Raw genomic sequence first — 15,649 nt, forward strand, 5'->3', positions numbered from 1 at the left:
GGAATAGAATAGAACCCCAGAACTAGACCCACAAACGTATGGCCAACTCATCTTTGACAAAGCAGGAAAGAACATCCAATGGAAAAAAAACAGTCTCTTTAACAAATGGTGCTGGGAAAACTGGACAGCAACATGCAGAAGGTTGAAACTAGACCACTTTCTCACACCATTCACAAAAATAAACTCAAAATGGATAAAAGACCTGAATGTGAGACAGGAAACCATCAAAACCCTAGAGGAGAAAGCAGGAAAAGACCTCTCTGACCTCAGCTGTAGCAATCTCTTGCTCGACACATCCCCAAACGCAAGGGAATTAAAAGCAAAAATGAATTACTGAAGATAAAAAGCTTCTGCACAGCAAAGGAAACAACCAACAAAACTAAAAGGCAACCAACGGAATGGGAAAAGATATTTGCAAATGACATATCAGACAAAGGGCTAGTATCCAAAATCTATAAAGAGCTCACCAAACTCCACACCCGAAAAACAAATAACCCAGTGAAGAAATGGGCAGAAAACATGAATAGACACTTCTCTAAAGAAGACATCCGGATGGCCAACAGGCACATGAAAAGATGCTCAACATCGCTCCTCATCAGGCAAATACAAATCAAAACCACATTCAGATACCACCTCACACCAGTCAGAGTGGCCAAAATGAACAAATCAGGAGACTATAGATGCTGGAGAGGATGTGGAGAAACGGGAACCCTCTTGCACTGTTGGTGGGAATGCAAACTGGTACAGCCACTCTGGAAAACAGTGTGGAGGTTCCTCAAAAAATTAACAATACACCTACCCTATGACCCAGCAATAGCACTGCTAGGAATTTACCCAAGGGATACAGGAGTACTGATGCATAGGGGCACTTGTACCCCAATGCTTATAGCAGCACTCTCAACAATAGCCAAATTATGGAAAGAGCCTAAATGTCCATCAACTGATGAATGGATAAAGAAATTGTGGTTTATATACACAATGGAGTACTACGTGGCAATGAGAAAGAATGAAATATGGCCCTTTGTAGCAACGTGGATGGAACTGGAGAGTGTGATGCTAAGTGAAATAAGCCATACAGAGAAAGACAGATATCATATGTTTTCACTCTTATGTGGATCCTGAGAAACTTAACAGAAACCTATGGGGGAGGGGAAGGAAAAAAAAAAAAAAAAGAGGTTAGAGTGGGAGAGAGCCAAAGCATAAGAGACTGTTAAAAACTGAGAACAAACTGAGGGTTGATGGGGGGTGGGAGGGCGGGGAGGGTGGGTGATGGGTATTGAGGAGGGCACCTTTTGGGATGAGCACTGGATGTTTTATGGAAACCAATTTGACAATAAATTTCATATATTGAAAAATAAATAAATAAATAAATAAATAAACCAAAAATAAAAAATAAAAAAATAAAAAACATGCCAGACTCAACTAGCTTCCAGCTTTGAATACAAGTGGGAGGTGTTGTTTTTCATTTGTTTTCAAATTCACAAAGTATACAGAGAAAGAGCAAAGTTCAAAAACTTATCTACCACCTCTAATGCAACCAGTTAAATTAAAAAAAAAAAATCTTATAAAAAGCTTACGTACATACATATCTATTTGTATCATGAGAAATATTTTTATTTACACCAAAGAATTGTGTATTGTATCCATTCCTTTTTAATATTAATTACATTCATGATATCTGTTGAGTATGTGGCTACAAAGTAATTCACATGTCTACACCATATTTTATTTGACCACCATTCCCTTCTTGCTGATCACTTTAGCTATTCTTAATTCTTTCGTGGCAGTAAGCATCCTTACACATAGATTATACGCATCGTGATGAACTTCTGTAAATATTTTATAAGGTAAATTCCTGAGACTGAGATCGTGGATGCATGTAAAATGTGGATACATGTAGTGAGATTAACACATATTTTAAAATAGATGCTACCTACGGTTGTCAAGCACACTTTCACGACTGTCAGTTCGGAAGCCTCGGCAGAGCGCGGTTGACCAGCGGCCAGCTGGGGATGGCGGTCCTCAGCCCGCAGTGCCACTGAGGCAGTCTCCGAGGGCAGACACTCTCGGGTCACGTGGGCGGCTTGCCCCGCCCCGCGGAAGCTCCGAGCCTCGGTCGGAGGCCTAGCTCCCGCAGGAGAGTCACGCGGCCTCCGCTGCTGGCAGGACTTGCGGAGGCGGAGCAAGGGACTAAAGGTAAATTCAGCTCTCGCGGCGGGGTTGGGCGGGGCTCGCGAGCGCCGCTGTTTCCGGCCGGGCTGCGGGCCTCAGGTCGGGCTTCCGCCGGCGGTGCCGGCGGTGGCCTGGAGCTGGTGGGGCGTGCTGTCGTCTGGCCTATGGTCCCGGCCCTTCTGAGCGTTGTGGCTCTGCCAGGAGTCGTCTCGCGTTCGTTAACCGTTAATCTCTGGACTGGCTTCCGCCCAGTCACAGCGAGGCCCTTCGGGCTTGTTCACCTTACAGTCTGGGCCCACCCGGGACCTGCCGCCTGTGTGGGGCAGGCGGGGCGTTTTTAGCTTTCCTGGCTTCTCTGCGTACCAAATCTGCTCCGCGGTTTCTGCAGCCCAGGCCGTGGTAGATACTGGTCTCCTGAAGTCTGTAGGCGCAACAGTCCAGAACCTCTGGACAGCCACGTGTAGCCTGTGCCCGGGGTTCCTGAGCGCCTCTCTGTATAACTACTGTAGACGGTCTTTACTAAGATGTTAAATACACTTTCAAGTCGTGCGTTTATTTGTCAGAACTGGAAGGGCCTTAGAGATGACAGCTAACATGGTTAGAGCGTTTCCCATGGTCCGGTCCTGCTATAAAACACTTGATTTGTAGTGAGCGTTCATTTCTCTCCACATCCCTATGTGGCAGATCATTCTTACAGACGTGCAAACTGCAGCACAGGGAAATTAAGCAACTTGCCCCAAATCACGCAGAGCCAGGATTCAAACCGAGATGAACTCACCAGTGATTACAGATTTCTAATAGCAGGGATGATGGTAGTAAATTCCAGAGCAGCTACATGACTTTATTAAATGATTAGGGAACTATTCCGCTTTAAACATCTGTTGATGCTACTCTTGTGACATTAGCTTTCCTAAAGTAAAAAAAAAATTCAGAACCATGTTTGGTGATAAACGTACATCTATGTATATATACATACACAGATATCTTTATTTTGCTAAAAGGCTTTGTACCTTTAAGACAGTTTACTTGCAGGCCACGTGTTTTTATAAACCCATGGATGCTGCTTAGATGAAATGTTAAGATGTATACACTGTGTTCACTGAATATAGACTCAGAAGATGTAGGTTTGAATCCTGACTGCTACTTTGTGGGTTTTGAATCCTGACTGCTACTTTTGTTAAAGGGGATCCTTTACCCTTAGTTTCCTAATCTGCAAGATAGGTATACTACTTACCCCTTGGCGATAGTGAACTCCTGTATGCAAACAGTCCAAGTGGGTGGCCACTCACTGAAGGATAACTAGTTTTATCTATAATATTCTGCCATCCAAAGAGATGCAAAACTAATATCTAAGGCTGGTCTCTTCTCTGAACCTAAAAACAAGGGTGTCACCCTGGAGCTATGCATTCTGATAATGTGTAGGTCAAGGCTCCAGACTTAGTAAAAGCACCTTTGTCAGAGATCAAGAGGAATAACAAGTAAGTTCTTTTAATTTCATGTCTCTTTTGTCTCCAGTGTCTTATGGAAACTTATTTATTTTTTTAATTTAACCTGAATGGATTCCCTATGCTGGAAAAGTATCTAATAGAGACTGAGGATCTATTGAACTAATCTGTAATTTTATATGGTGTTAGCACTTTTAGAAACCTATTTTAGGCACGGGCCAAAAAAATACTTCTTAAGGAGGAAAATGGAACAAAATGGCTAAATTTTTCAGAAGTGACTTTGCTTGATCTAGTCCCCAAACAGCACAGACTGGTTAATTTTTCACTTTCTTTTTAGTTAAGATTCTGCTATCTTAAAGTAGACTCAAAATGAGGAAATGTATGGGAGCATATGAATAGTGCATCAAAGTAACAGTAACTAAGGTGAATACATTGACTCTTATTATTGTCTGAATGGACCATGATATTCACAATATTTAATTAAGAATAATGTGGATGTTAATTATAAATATTACTAGCTATCATAAATACATATGACCATTATTTGAAGGGTATGATAATACTTGCCTAAGCAAAAAGCAAGACTGTAATCATAGTTCTCTGAAACCTTTTATCATTTAGCCCAGCGTTCTCTGCTCATTTCTTATCAGCTTGTGCAAAGTTCACTGCAGTTTTCCTTGGGGTGCAAACCCTGCTAAAACTGTATGTTCGAAGAGACTGAAACTTGAGGAAGGATTGTATTGGGTTCTCATTTCTTTGGAAGTCTGGAGAACTTAATTAACTTTTCATGCTGCACATTTCATATATTTTACTTGCTTGATACTAGTATTTCTTTTCTAACTTTTTGCCTGGACAAAGAAAACTAAATATTCATTTATTTCCCCTTCCTAGTGCCAAGTTTTTAGAGAAGCTGAACAAAATTCTCAGTCCATTCATGATCTTTCTGCAGAGGCACGTTTTCTGAGGATAGAAAGTGCCATTTTATCCCGTTTCTTGGTTTTGGGATCATCTATTACATAAATGTAAAGTAGGATACAACTTATAAGCTAAAAGAGTAATTTTAAATATAAGACTAAATGTTACATTTTTAGGCATTTAAGAAATTCCGTGTTTTCTATCCCCTTGCTTTTCTTTATAAATTTACTCCATCTACATGTATCCATCAATGATATATTGTTTTGTTTTGCCCATTTTTGCACTTGGTAAAAATAGAAGCATACTCCGAATTCTTTAAAAATTGTTTTCCTTTAAAGTTATATTTTTGAAGTTAATCCAACTTGATGCATCCAGACATTTTTTACTGCTACATTGCATTCCATTGAATGAATGTGAAAATTCTCCATTCTACTGTTGATGCATTTTGAGTTTTTTCCCATCGTTTGCTGTTATAACCACTCCTGTGATTATCTCTTAGTGTACCTCTGCATGTTTCTCTGGAGTGTACTTAAAGGGGGATTAATGGATCGTGAATATGTTCGACTTTACTAGGTCATGCCAAATTGTGGTAGCACTAATTAATGTCATCACTATCAATTTCTCCATATCCTCACCAATACTTGCTATAATTTTTGCCACTCAATTGGATAGAAAATAGTATCCCATTTGTGACTTTCCTTTGCATTTCTTTTACTTTTTCCTTCTGATGAGGTTGAGCATCTTTACATGTAATCACTGGCCATTTACACTTCCTCATCTATGCAATGTTTGTGTCTTTTGCCCGTTTTTCTGTGTGTGTGTGTGTGTGTGTGTGTGTGTGTTTGCACTTTACTGGTATAGTAAAGTCCTTCATACTTTCTGAGTCATCATCCTTAGTCGGTTATACGTGTTGCAAACTCCACATTTCTTGTTTTTTTCTTCAGCCTATTTCAGTTCATCTGTTCCCTTTTATCTTATCTTTATTGCCCCTCTGTCTGTTCTGTCACAAAATGTGATAAAGGCTGCACATCCAATGCTGTGGAGTAAATACTACCACCTGAGCAATTTGTATACTTTGGGTACCTGCCAATATCAAGCAAAACAAGATAATTGTTTAGGGATGTGGTAATCCAGCCTTCTGTTAGCCACAGCTAATCCAGGAAATTATGGCATGGCCCTCATTGCCTTTTCTTAAAAATACTATATTTTTGGGTTTTTTTTGTTATTGTGAAATGATTTTCAGTTTTTTAATTTGAGTATAGTTGACACACAATGTTACATTAGTTTCAGGTGTACAACATAGTGATTCAGCTTCTCTGTATGTTAGCTGTGCTCACCACAAGTGTAGCTACCATCTGTCACCGTACAACACTATTACAATATTATTGACTGTATTCTCTCTGCTGTGCCTTTTATTCTCATGACTTATTCATTCCATAACTGGAGGTCTGTATCTCCCACTCCCCCTTACCAATTTTGCCATTCCCTAACCCCCTTCCCTTTGGCAACCATCAGTTCTCTGTGTTTATAGGTCTGATTCTGCTTTTTGTTTCTTTGTTTATTCATTTGAGTGAAATCACATGGTATTTGTCTTTCTCAGTCTGATTTACTTATTGTGAAATAATTTTTTAAAATAGCATATGTTATGTTTTTCCATCATGTAAAAAGCAACTAGGTTAGTTAGAGCAGGAATTAACAGTGCAAACTTCAGAGTACAGACTTGACATTTCTATAATTTCCTAAGATTGATTTGTGTAATGCTTTCCTTTATACCTTGAATTCAAAGTTCCTTCCTGCCTCTCGTCATCAACACACATGCACACACACAAACATCCCTCATCCTACACCTCAGTTTTGGAGCACAGGCTGATGTAATATCTAGTATCTATGTTCCTTGTGGCTCAGAATTACCCTTCTCAAAACAGTAGCCTGTGAAGTCCTTCATCTAAGGCTCTCTCCTAACACATTCACATGGAGATTTTTTACTTCTAAATAATAATTTCTGTTTTACAAACTTATCCATGCTCTTTTTCTCCCAACATTTCCAGACTTCCAATCAATCAGTCATACAAGATTAAATAAATATTTAGAAAAGTCATCAGAAAGCCTGGAGCCTCTGCCATAAAACACATATTCCCTCTTGTTGGGAGGAGATTGGGTCTACAGATTATGACCATTCTAATCTATATTCATCAAGGTCCAAGTGCCCTTTTTAAAGAGGTTCCACAAGGGGCACCTGGGGGGGCTCAGTCATTTAAGCGTCCAATTTCGGGTCAGGTCATGATCTCCTGGTTCATGAGTTCGAGCCCCACATCAGGCTCTGTGCTGACAGCTCAGAGCCTGGAGCCTGCTTCGAATTCTGTGACTCCCTCTCTCTCTGTCCCTCCCCTGCTCGTGTGTGCTCTCTTTCTCTCAAAAATAAATAAACATTTAAAGAAATTTTTAAAAGAAGTTCCATATATGCATTTATATGTAAAATGTTAACCTAAGACGAGTGAAATCAAAATGGCAGTTTCCTGTTCTCAAGGAAAGTTACATCATCACTCTGTATAACTTCCTTTGAAATATGACATTACTGTATTTGAAGAGGAGGTGGATTAGGAAGGATTGGTCATCTTCCTAAAATTAGAATATTTGAAGTTGACATGTGATTTATAATTTTGTTAAATATCTTAAATTATAGGCAACTGTATTCTGTTTAACACCATGAGCACTCCATGGCAACCTTCCTTTGTTTAACAGCATCTGGGTCTCTACAACTATCATGGGCCATCACTTTGATTCACTTCCTTTCCTTTTCTATATGTAATTCCTTATCTTGTATCAGGCAGAGTTGGATACCTCTCACGTTATCTGCAGCTTTCTCATTTCCCAATCTGATGAAATCCATAAAATAATTAAATTGTTAAAATGGACCTGAAACTGGAAATGTTGAGTAAAACCTAGCCTTGCCACAACCTTTAGAGTGGTTGTTACATTTTTTTTTTGGAAGGCTTGTGTCAACATAAACATCTATTGAGACATTATGACTGAAGAGTTATTTTGGATTGAAAATGAACATATAAGCCATTTTTAAGGCTGATTGTGTGATTAATTTTGAAATAATAGCTCCTAAATGTCATACAGTGATGTATATAAATCATTATTTTGATTGAAGGGCTAGATCAGACCTATACAGAGAGCCAGTCTCAATATGAACAATATTGAAAGATTTCTTAGTCTTATTTTTCTCACCTTTCAATTTCTATATTTGGCCGAAAGGGTATTTAAGAATCTAATAGACAAACTTTAAAGATACTAGGAAGAAAAGTAGTAATAATAATTCTGGATGTAAACTCTTACTTGGAATTTAACCACTATTTTATTTCTAGGAGAGTGGAGGTTAAGGAAATAAGGAAAATTACCAGGAGAAAAGTAGTCCAACCCTTCATGAAAGAACCAACCTTTTGGGACAATTTCCTAGGAAGTCCATATTTTCTTCATGTATTGTGTAATACACATAGAGGTGGCCAGCATTAGAATGGATTTCACCTCATTGCCTGCCTTCCTGCAGGCAGTGGATCACCACTTACTTATCATTTGAGGAAAATGTAGGACAGAAAAGTAAACACCAAGTGAATGTCATTTGATTAACAGTATATTGGACACATACTGGTCTTGCCTCTCTTCAGGCTCTCTTCCACTTGATCTTTAACTGTTGATGCACCTCAGGAATTATATTAGACCTGTCTGTACTCCCTCTCCAACTTACTCCATTGAATTCTGTAACTTTTCAACTCTCAAATTTCTCTCTCTTGTGATTCTCAACTCTAGTTTCACATATCCAACTGTAGACATGATATCTCTGTCTAGAGTCTTTTAGTTACACCAAACTCAGTATGTGCAAAATGTAGCTAGTTCTTGATTTTCCATTTCTGGAAATACCATTCCATTTTCAGTCTTTCCTATCATAGTTACAATCTCGCTGGTTGCACAAAACTAAAACCTGGGAGCTACCCTTATTTATTTTCTGTAGCTCCTTTATTCCTGTTCACAAGCCCAACCTCTCTGCTCTTACTCAGTTTCCTCACTATACAATGAAAATAATACCTTTTTATAGTAACATGTTAGGATATTAAATGAGTTAAGTAAATGTAAAGTCTTAAAACAGTACCTGACATTTAATTAGCACAGTGTAATTGTGGCTACTGCTATTGTTGTTGTTGTTGTTGTTGTTACTTTTTCACCCCCACAAAATCAACACCCTGGTCTAAACCACCATATTCTGTCCTGTGGATCACTACAATAGCTTTCTGATTTCTGTGTTTCCACTCTTGTTTGGCTACAATCTATTGTCCACACAGCCAGGGCATTCTTTTAAAAACAGATCATGTCATCTCTGCCTGCTTTACACCCTTTAACGCATTCCCTTTGCCCCTACAATAAAATTCACACACAGTACTGCATGACCTGGCTCCTGTTTGTTTCACCAAGCTCACTTGTTATGGTCCGGTCTCCTATCTGTTCCTCATTAGCCAAGTCTCCTTTCCTCAGGTTTTCATATTTGTTGTTCCTCGGCCTGGAATGCTCTTCCTTCAGCTCTTAGAATGTCTGGTTCATTTGCATTTTTCAGGTTCTAGCTCAACTGTCATTTCAGAATCATCTTCCCAGCCTATTCTTTGCAAAATGGCCTCCCCTTTTCTCTCTCATATTACACAGTTCATTTTATTCATGGTTGTTATGGTAGTGTGTAATTATATCATTTGTGTATTTGTTTACTGGTATTTATTTGTTGGTCTCACCAACTAGAATATAATATCTAGAAGAAAGAGACCTTATCTCTTTTACTTCCTTGAAGTGCTAGTCACATAGTACGTGTTGAGAAAATATTTGTCAAATGAATGATAATCTCTGACAAGAAAAGAGAACTTTGCAAAAGGAGAATCTGAAGATCTACTGTTGAAATTTTCTTTTCATTTTGTAATTCTGTGCTAAAGATTACTGTCAATAGTCCCTTCTTGAGAAATTTTCCCGCTTACTTTTTAGACATATATTCCTCCCTAAATAGATTACAGAGAAATTTGTCCATCAATGATCCAAAGAAAAAGTAGGTTGTGATTAGATGTTACCATGAACTTTTAGTTTCTTTCATATAATAAAGGGGTTGAAGTAGCCCTGCTCCAAGGTAATGGTCTGGGTACATACAAGATCTCATGCCCAAATGCTGTAGGCAGCCTCTTTTCTGTCCACTCACATTGGGGAGTGAGCTTGCCTTATGCCACTTGTGGAGCTGGACATTGTCTGGATAGTTGAAGGTTCCCATTCTCCAGCAGAGGGCAGAAAACATGAAGGAATATCCAAAAATGCATTATTAAGAAATAAAAAGTAAAACTCTTTGAGTGGTCTCAGTTTGCGTTTTGTGATTTTTATTTCATTACATGCAAAGATTCAAAATATGCTCTTGCCTGGGGAAGAAAGCTGTTTGTCAACCCTAAGGTAATATTATATGTGGTTCTTTATACTTTTTGAAAGTTATAGACCACCACAATCTCTATCCTGAGAGGAAAAGCAGGAATGTTTCCAGAAAAATTGGTGATTACAACACTAATGGAAAGAGGGTGGCGAGAAGAAGAAAGATTTGGGGTTAGGAGTGAAGAAAGAAAAATACAGCAATTCTTGGCAAAACAGGATATATAGTTTTTTGTTTTGTTTGTGTTTTTTTTTTCCAGAAACTGTCATAGAATAAAACTTAAATACTCCCCCTATGGGACGCCCTCAGGAAAGTCCTCTAGAGGCTGACACTCCTGACACTGATGTATCTTGATGTTTCCTTCTCACATGTAATTAACAGACTATGACTGTGTTCTTAAAGTATACAAAGGTCTCTTTGAAAGAGCTGCTTTCAAAGAAGTAGCCTAAACATCTGTGCTGAGAAAAAATATATTCAGAGTACCTGGAAATTCTCTACTAAAACTTCTTTGTTTAGAAATATATATACATATATTTCTATATATACTTCTATATATTACATACTTCTATAAATTAATTGAAGAGAAAGCCATCTCTTTGAATTCCCAACAAGGCAGAAGAAAGTAATGACAGTTTCTGAGTTAAGAAAATGTAATATGCCCATTCATACCTATCTCCTTATGGCAGAGTAGTTATCTGGTTGATTTCTAAGACTGGCTGTTCACTTCAGGCAAAATCAAATGAATCACCCTACCAAGATCTCAACCAAGAGATCCAAGACTGTTCAGACGATCAAAGAATCCTACCTTCAGAAGAAGGTTGAAAACAACACTGGTAACTGGCTGTTGTTTAGCATTGAGTTGATAGGGAATAAAAGGACAATGAAACTTAACTCTTTGGGTCTTGGGACTTTGAAATATACACCTTACCCATTGAAATGAATCTAATATGAGTCCAGCCTCAAAGTGGGGAATCTTCCCTAATTTGGGCAAGCTTTAAGAGTCTCTAACTTGAAATTATGACCATGACCCAGTGTGTATAAATGTTTTATTTTGTATAGCTACCAAAAACAAAAACACCATCCACCAGTCTTAGAGAAATCAAACGTCTATTACAGTATGATTCTCTCCATAGCCAAACTAGTGAAGACTACTTGCTTTTTGTTTTGTTCTACTAGCATGGATCTTGATGGCTCTGAACAAGATCCTGAAGTGAAGGAATATTCTCCTGTCTGTGTTGGCAGAGAAGATGACATTAAAAAATCTAAAAGAATGACAGCTGTTGTCCATGATAGAGAAGTGGTCATTTTCTACCACAAAGGAGAATATCATGGGATGGATATTCGCTGTTACCGTAAGAGTTTATTTTTCATTTGTAAACCTTGTATTTGTTTACTAACCACAAAACTATCAAAATTTCAGGTGTTTTTTGTTTTTTTTTGTTTTTTTTGTTTTTTTTGTTTTTTTTTAGTGACTAGATGTAATATTCAATTCCTTTTCAGACTCAGGAGGGCCTTTACATTTGGGAGAAATAGAGGTATGTAAAATCTATTCTCTACAAATTCACATTTTATTTATATTGTCTCATTCTGTATGCAAAAAAATTGTATTTGAGTTTTAACTGTCTTTTAATGCTTTGAGTATAATTGCTAATATTCTAGAAATTTACAGTCCTACAATGTAGAGAAAACTATTTCACAGATAAATATGAGAAGTATGCATGTCTTCTGACCTAACAATTATACTCTGATATCTACCCTGCAGATATAATTGCACAAATGTTTAAGAATATATAAAGGAGAGGTTTACTGTGGCATTATTTGTCATAATGAAAAATTGAAGGCAACCTAAATGTTTTAACAATAGGAAACAGTTTCAATAAGCCATGAATAGCCATGCTGTGGAAAACTGTGCAGCCACTAAATTAATGAGGCAGATTTTTGTGTGTTGGTATGGAGGGATGTCAGCAGTATATCTCTGAGCAGAAAAAAGCAAGCCATAGAATAATAGGTCTAATGAAATCCAATTTTTTAAATAAAAAGTAACATTCACTTTTTACTTTTTACTGCACAGTTTGATTTTTTTCAGTGATTATATATTACCTGTATAATGTAGTAAAAATGTGTGTATTTAAAAAAAATTTTTTTTTAAAAGGCTTATCTGAGGAGGGAATGGGGGAACTGTCTTACTTCCAAACTAGCTAGCCGCCTAATTTGTTTTCTACTTCATAAAACTGATCTCTCTCCCTCCTTCCCTCCCTCTCCTCCCTGAACAGTACAAAATGAATGCTTAAACTTAGTGTTCCACTCTCTCTACACTTCATATCTACCTATTTCCACACCTGTCCTCATGTTAAAGGACATACATTATGAACATGAATGTATGAATTATGAAAATGTGAATGTTTGTTGACAGTTCTGTGGGGGTACAATATCAGCACTCCTGCACTGCTGGTGTAGAGAAAAAGGTAAGCACGTGGTGATGATAATGTGAAAGAATTTCCCTGAGTTTTGGACCATAATGAGAGCTCTAAGACTTTGCTCCTCCAAGTGTGATCCATAGACCAGCAACACTGGTGTCACCTGGGAGTTTTTGGAACCACAGAATCTTGTACCCTACCCTAAGCCTACTGAACTTAAACAAGATCCAGGTGATTCCCATGCTATTTAAAATTTGAGAACCACTGACTTAAGACAGTTAACAAGTTGAGAATTGACTACTTTGAGTCACAGATCACTCTTCAGTTAACATATACACTCATGCCTTTAGTAACCTTCTTAAATTTATATTTGAAGCTTCTGTGCTCCCAGCGGCTAGAGGAAATTCCTTTAGAAGCACTTGATGCCCTTGTCCCATTTCTGTCAAGGAAGTGACGTTCACATCTAATACATAACAGCATAGCTTCAGTCACATGGTGTAGTTGCCTGAGCTCATTTTCTGATACAGTTCTAACACACTGGGTTTCTAATCAAATGCAAAAGGGACCTGATGACTGCTAAGATTAGGCTCTGCCTTATGCTGAATAATTTGTAAATGGAAGTAAAAAAGAGGAGCTGGCCTGTTCTTTAACCTGGTTATTGTGCAATAGAATCTGTTCTGAGTCTGAGATTTATTGTGAATGTTGGAAATGTCAGACTATTAAATCATTTATTTCCTCCCCCAGGAGTTTGACGGACGACCATGCATAGTTTGCCCCTGGCATAAATACAAAATTACTTTGGCAACAGGAGAAGGACTATACCAGTCTATAAACCCTAGAGATCCATCAGCAAAACCTGAGTGGTGCTCCAAAGGAGTAAAGCAAAGGATTCATACAGTGACAGTGAACAATGGGAACATTTACGTGACTCTTTCTAAAGAACCTTTTAAGTGTGACTCTGATTTTTATGCCACTGGAGACTTCAAAGTAATTCAGAGTTCTTTCTGATAAAATTATATGGCAATGAAAAATGGTATGTGTGTTTGGAAAATATTTTTAGAATAACTTTGCTTCAATACCAAAGAGGATTAATTTTCCCAAAACAGGCACATTTATTACTTACTTTAAAAAAATCACATACATCTGAGCAGTTCAAAGTGATGTAAGGATTATTGTTAAGATCTATAGAATACATTTCACCCAATCCTCTGGACTGATTGGAACCTGAAGGTTATAGGTTTGGAATGTGCATTTTCAGGGTGAAAATAATTTGCAGTAACCACATTGAAAAAGGTAAAAATAAGATCTAATAAGAACCATTGGGGAGGGGGGTAATCCTTATTTTGATGTAGTAGACTTTATCTTGCAAAAGTTTTAATATATACAAACTAAACAAAATAGTGAAACAAACTCTCATCACCTAGCTTCAACAATTACCAGCATTCTTCCATTCTTATTTCCATTCTTATTTCACTGATACCTCCACACACTCTCCATCTCCCCTATTTATTATTACTTTTTAAAAGTAAAATTTAAATACACTGAAATACTTAAATCTCAACTATTCAATATTTCTAAATACATAGCAGACTTGTTATACTTTAAAAATGTCTCCAAAATGGGGTTGATTTACATGCTTCATTTAAAAATAAGAAACTTATTCAACACTTACATACAACACCTGGTGCTCGTCACAAGTGCACTCCTTAATCCTCATGTACTGCGCATTGAAACCACATAAATCTTGGCTCAGTTTCTCTCTGGTCAAGGCAGACACTCCTAAAGTAAGGAAGATACACACAGCTGCTTCCCAGACATGAAGGACGTGAAGTCTCTTACTCAGTGAGCCAAAGTACTGGGAGTGCCTAGATGAAATTGTCAAATAAAGGTGTTCTTTCTTTTTTCAGAATTTCGTAATGTGTGTAGAACTAAGCATTCCGTGTAAATGTTACAGAGAAGAGATATAGGATGTTCTTCCTCGGAGTCCTTTCTGCTGAGTTCACAGGCAGGGTTGATGTTAAATTGGTCCACCCTGTTTTTACATGCCAGTTATTTATGGCCAACACTATTCTGGTTGCCTCGTGCCACACTGTACCAGAACACTCTGGGTGCTTATCATCTAAAATGCGGCAGCATATAGTAGAATATAAGAATAAGAAGGACCAGAACCAGGATGAACAGATTATGAATTCAGAGAATTCTGTGAGAAAAGCTGTTTGTCAAAATTGGAACTTTGTCTCAAAAGCACAGTAATCTTCTTAGTGGCACAGGATTGAATTAAGGCTCCAAACATAATACTTAACATTCTAAGGGGGCCACCTGGACTCTTTCCCTTGGTTATTGTAAAAATACTAAGTGACTAAAATACTTATCATTAAGGGTCTGCTTACAGAGCCCTTTGCTACATATTACATTTCCTTTTCTGATGGAATATGGGTAACATGAGGTAATATAACACTTGTTACTCATTTCTCAGACTACTAAAAAGCCAGGGCTGGACTTTTTGCAAATATTGTTCATGGCAGTAGCTATTTACCAGGTACAGGAAATGTATGTACCATCACTGGATGGGCACATCTTCGCCTATTATATCAGGTGCTGATCCTCCAATGACCAGTCAGGTCTTAACATGTGTCCAGAATTTAAAACACATGGAAGAAACCTAAGTACCTTCTGCAGGCAAAACAGTGGCCCTCATTTGCAGGACCAGTTACAGAAGCATTCTCTCTCAGAAGCCAGTGGCAACAATGAGTAACATTAACTTGATTTCTGGTTCTAAATTTGTTCCTCTAAATCTGGAAATAAAAAATATCATATTCTATCCTTACATACAGAAATCTTCTGTAAGATTTTGAAACAATATTGTGTTTTATAAATTTATTATACGTGACTTACAACTCCTACAGATGAGTTATAAAAAGATTGATAACAGGCAGTTTCAAACTATGCAGCCTGTATATAGAAAAAAAAATCCCCTTATTATCTCTGAAAAAGTAATGTAGCATTTTGATACAGAGTGTGTTTTCCCTCCAGATAAATACAGTTGATCCTTGAACAATGCAGGGGATGGGTGTACCATCACCCTCACAGTCAAAATTCTACATAAAACTTTGGACTCCCCCAAAACTTAACTACTAATAGTCTACTGTTAACCAGAAGCCTGACTGATTACATAAACAGTCAATTAACACACTTTTTGAATATTCTATGTATCATACACTGTATTCTTAAAGTAAACTAGAGAAAATATT

At 37.7% G+C, this 15,649-nt stretch overlaps 1 protein-coding gene across 1 annotated transcript; it reads left to right on the forward strand.

Annotated features, from left to right (window-relative positions):
* The first annotated feature begins 2,091 nt into the window (after positions 1–2,091).
* Positions 2,092–13,432, forward strand: RFESD (Rieske Fe-S domain containing). The gene is made up of 4 exons (XM_030325177.2): positions 2,092–2,196; positions 11,158–11,333; positions 11,482–11,516; positions 13,143–13,432. Exons 2-4 carry the CDS (start codon positions 11,159–11,161, stop codon positions 13,404–13,406), a joined length of 474 nt encoding a protein of 157 aa, XP_030181037.1. The 5' UTR covers positions 2,092–2,196; position 11,158; the 3' UTR covers positions 13,407–13,432.
* Positions 13,433–15,649: the final 2,217 nt, after the last annotated feature.

This window comes from Lynx canadensis, chromosome A1 (genome assembly GCF_007474595.2).
Source record: "Lynx canadensis isolate LIC74 chromosome A1, mLynCan4.pri.v2, whole genome shotgun sequence".
NCBI classification, from domain to species: Eukaryota; Metazoa; Chordata; class Mammalia; order Carnivora; family Felidae; genus Lynx; species Lynx canadensis.

Bases quoted from the DNA above. Each gene is read 5' to 3' on its own strand.
- RFESD (XM_030325177.2), top strand. From the start codon at position 11,159: ATGGATCTTGATGGCTCTGAACAAGATCCTGAAGTGAAGGAATATTCT. The intron at 11,334-11,481 runs GTAAGAGTTTAT...ATTCCTTTTCAG, and splicing joins GATGGATATTCGCTGTTACC to ACTCAGGAGGGCCTTTACAT. The intron at 11,517-13,142 runs GTATGTAAAATC...TTCCTCCCCCAG, and splicing joins TACATTTGGGAGAAATAGAG to GAGTTTGACGGACGACCATG.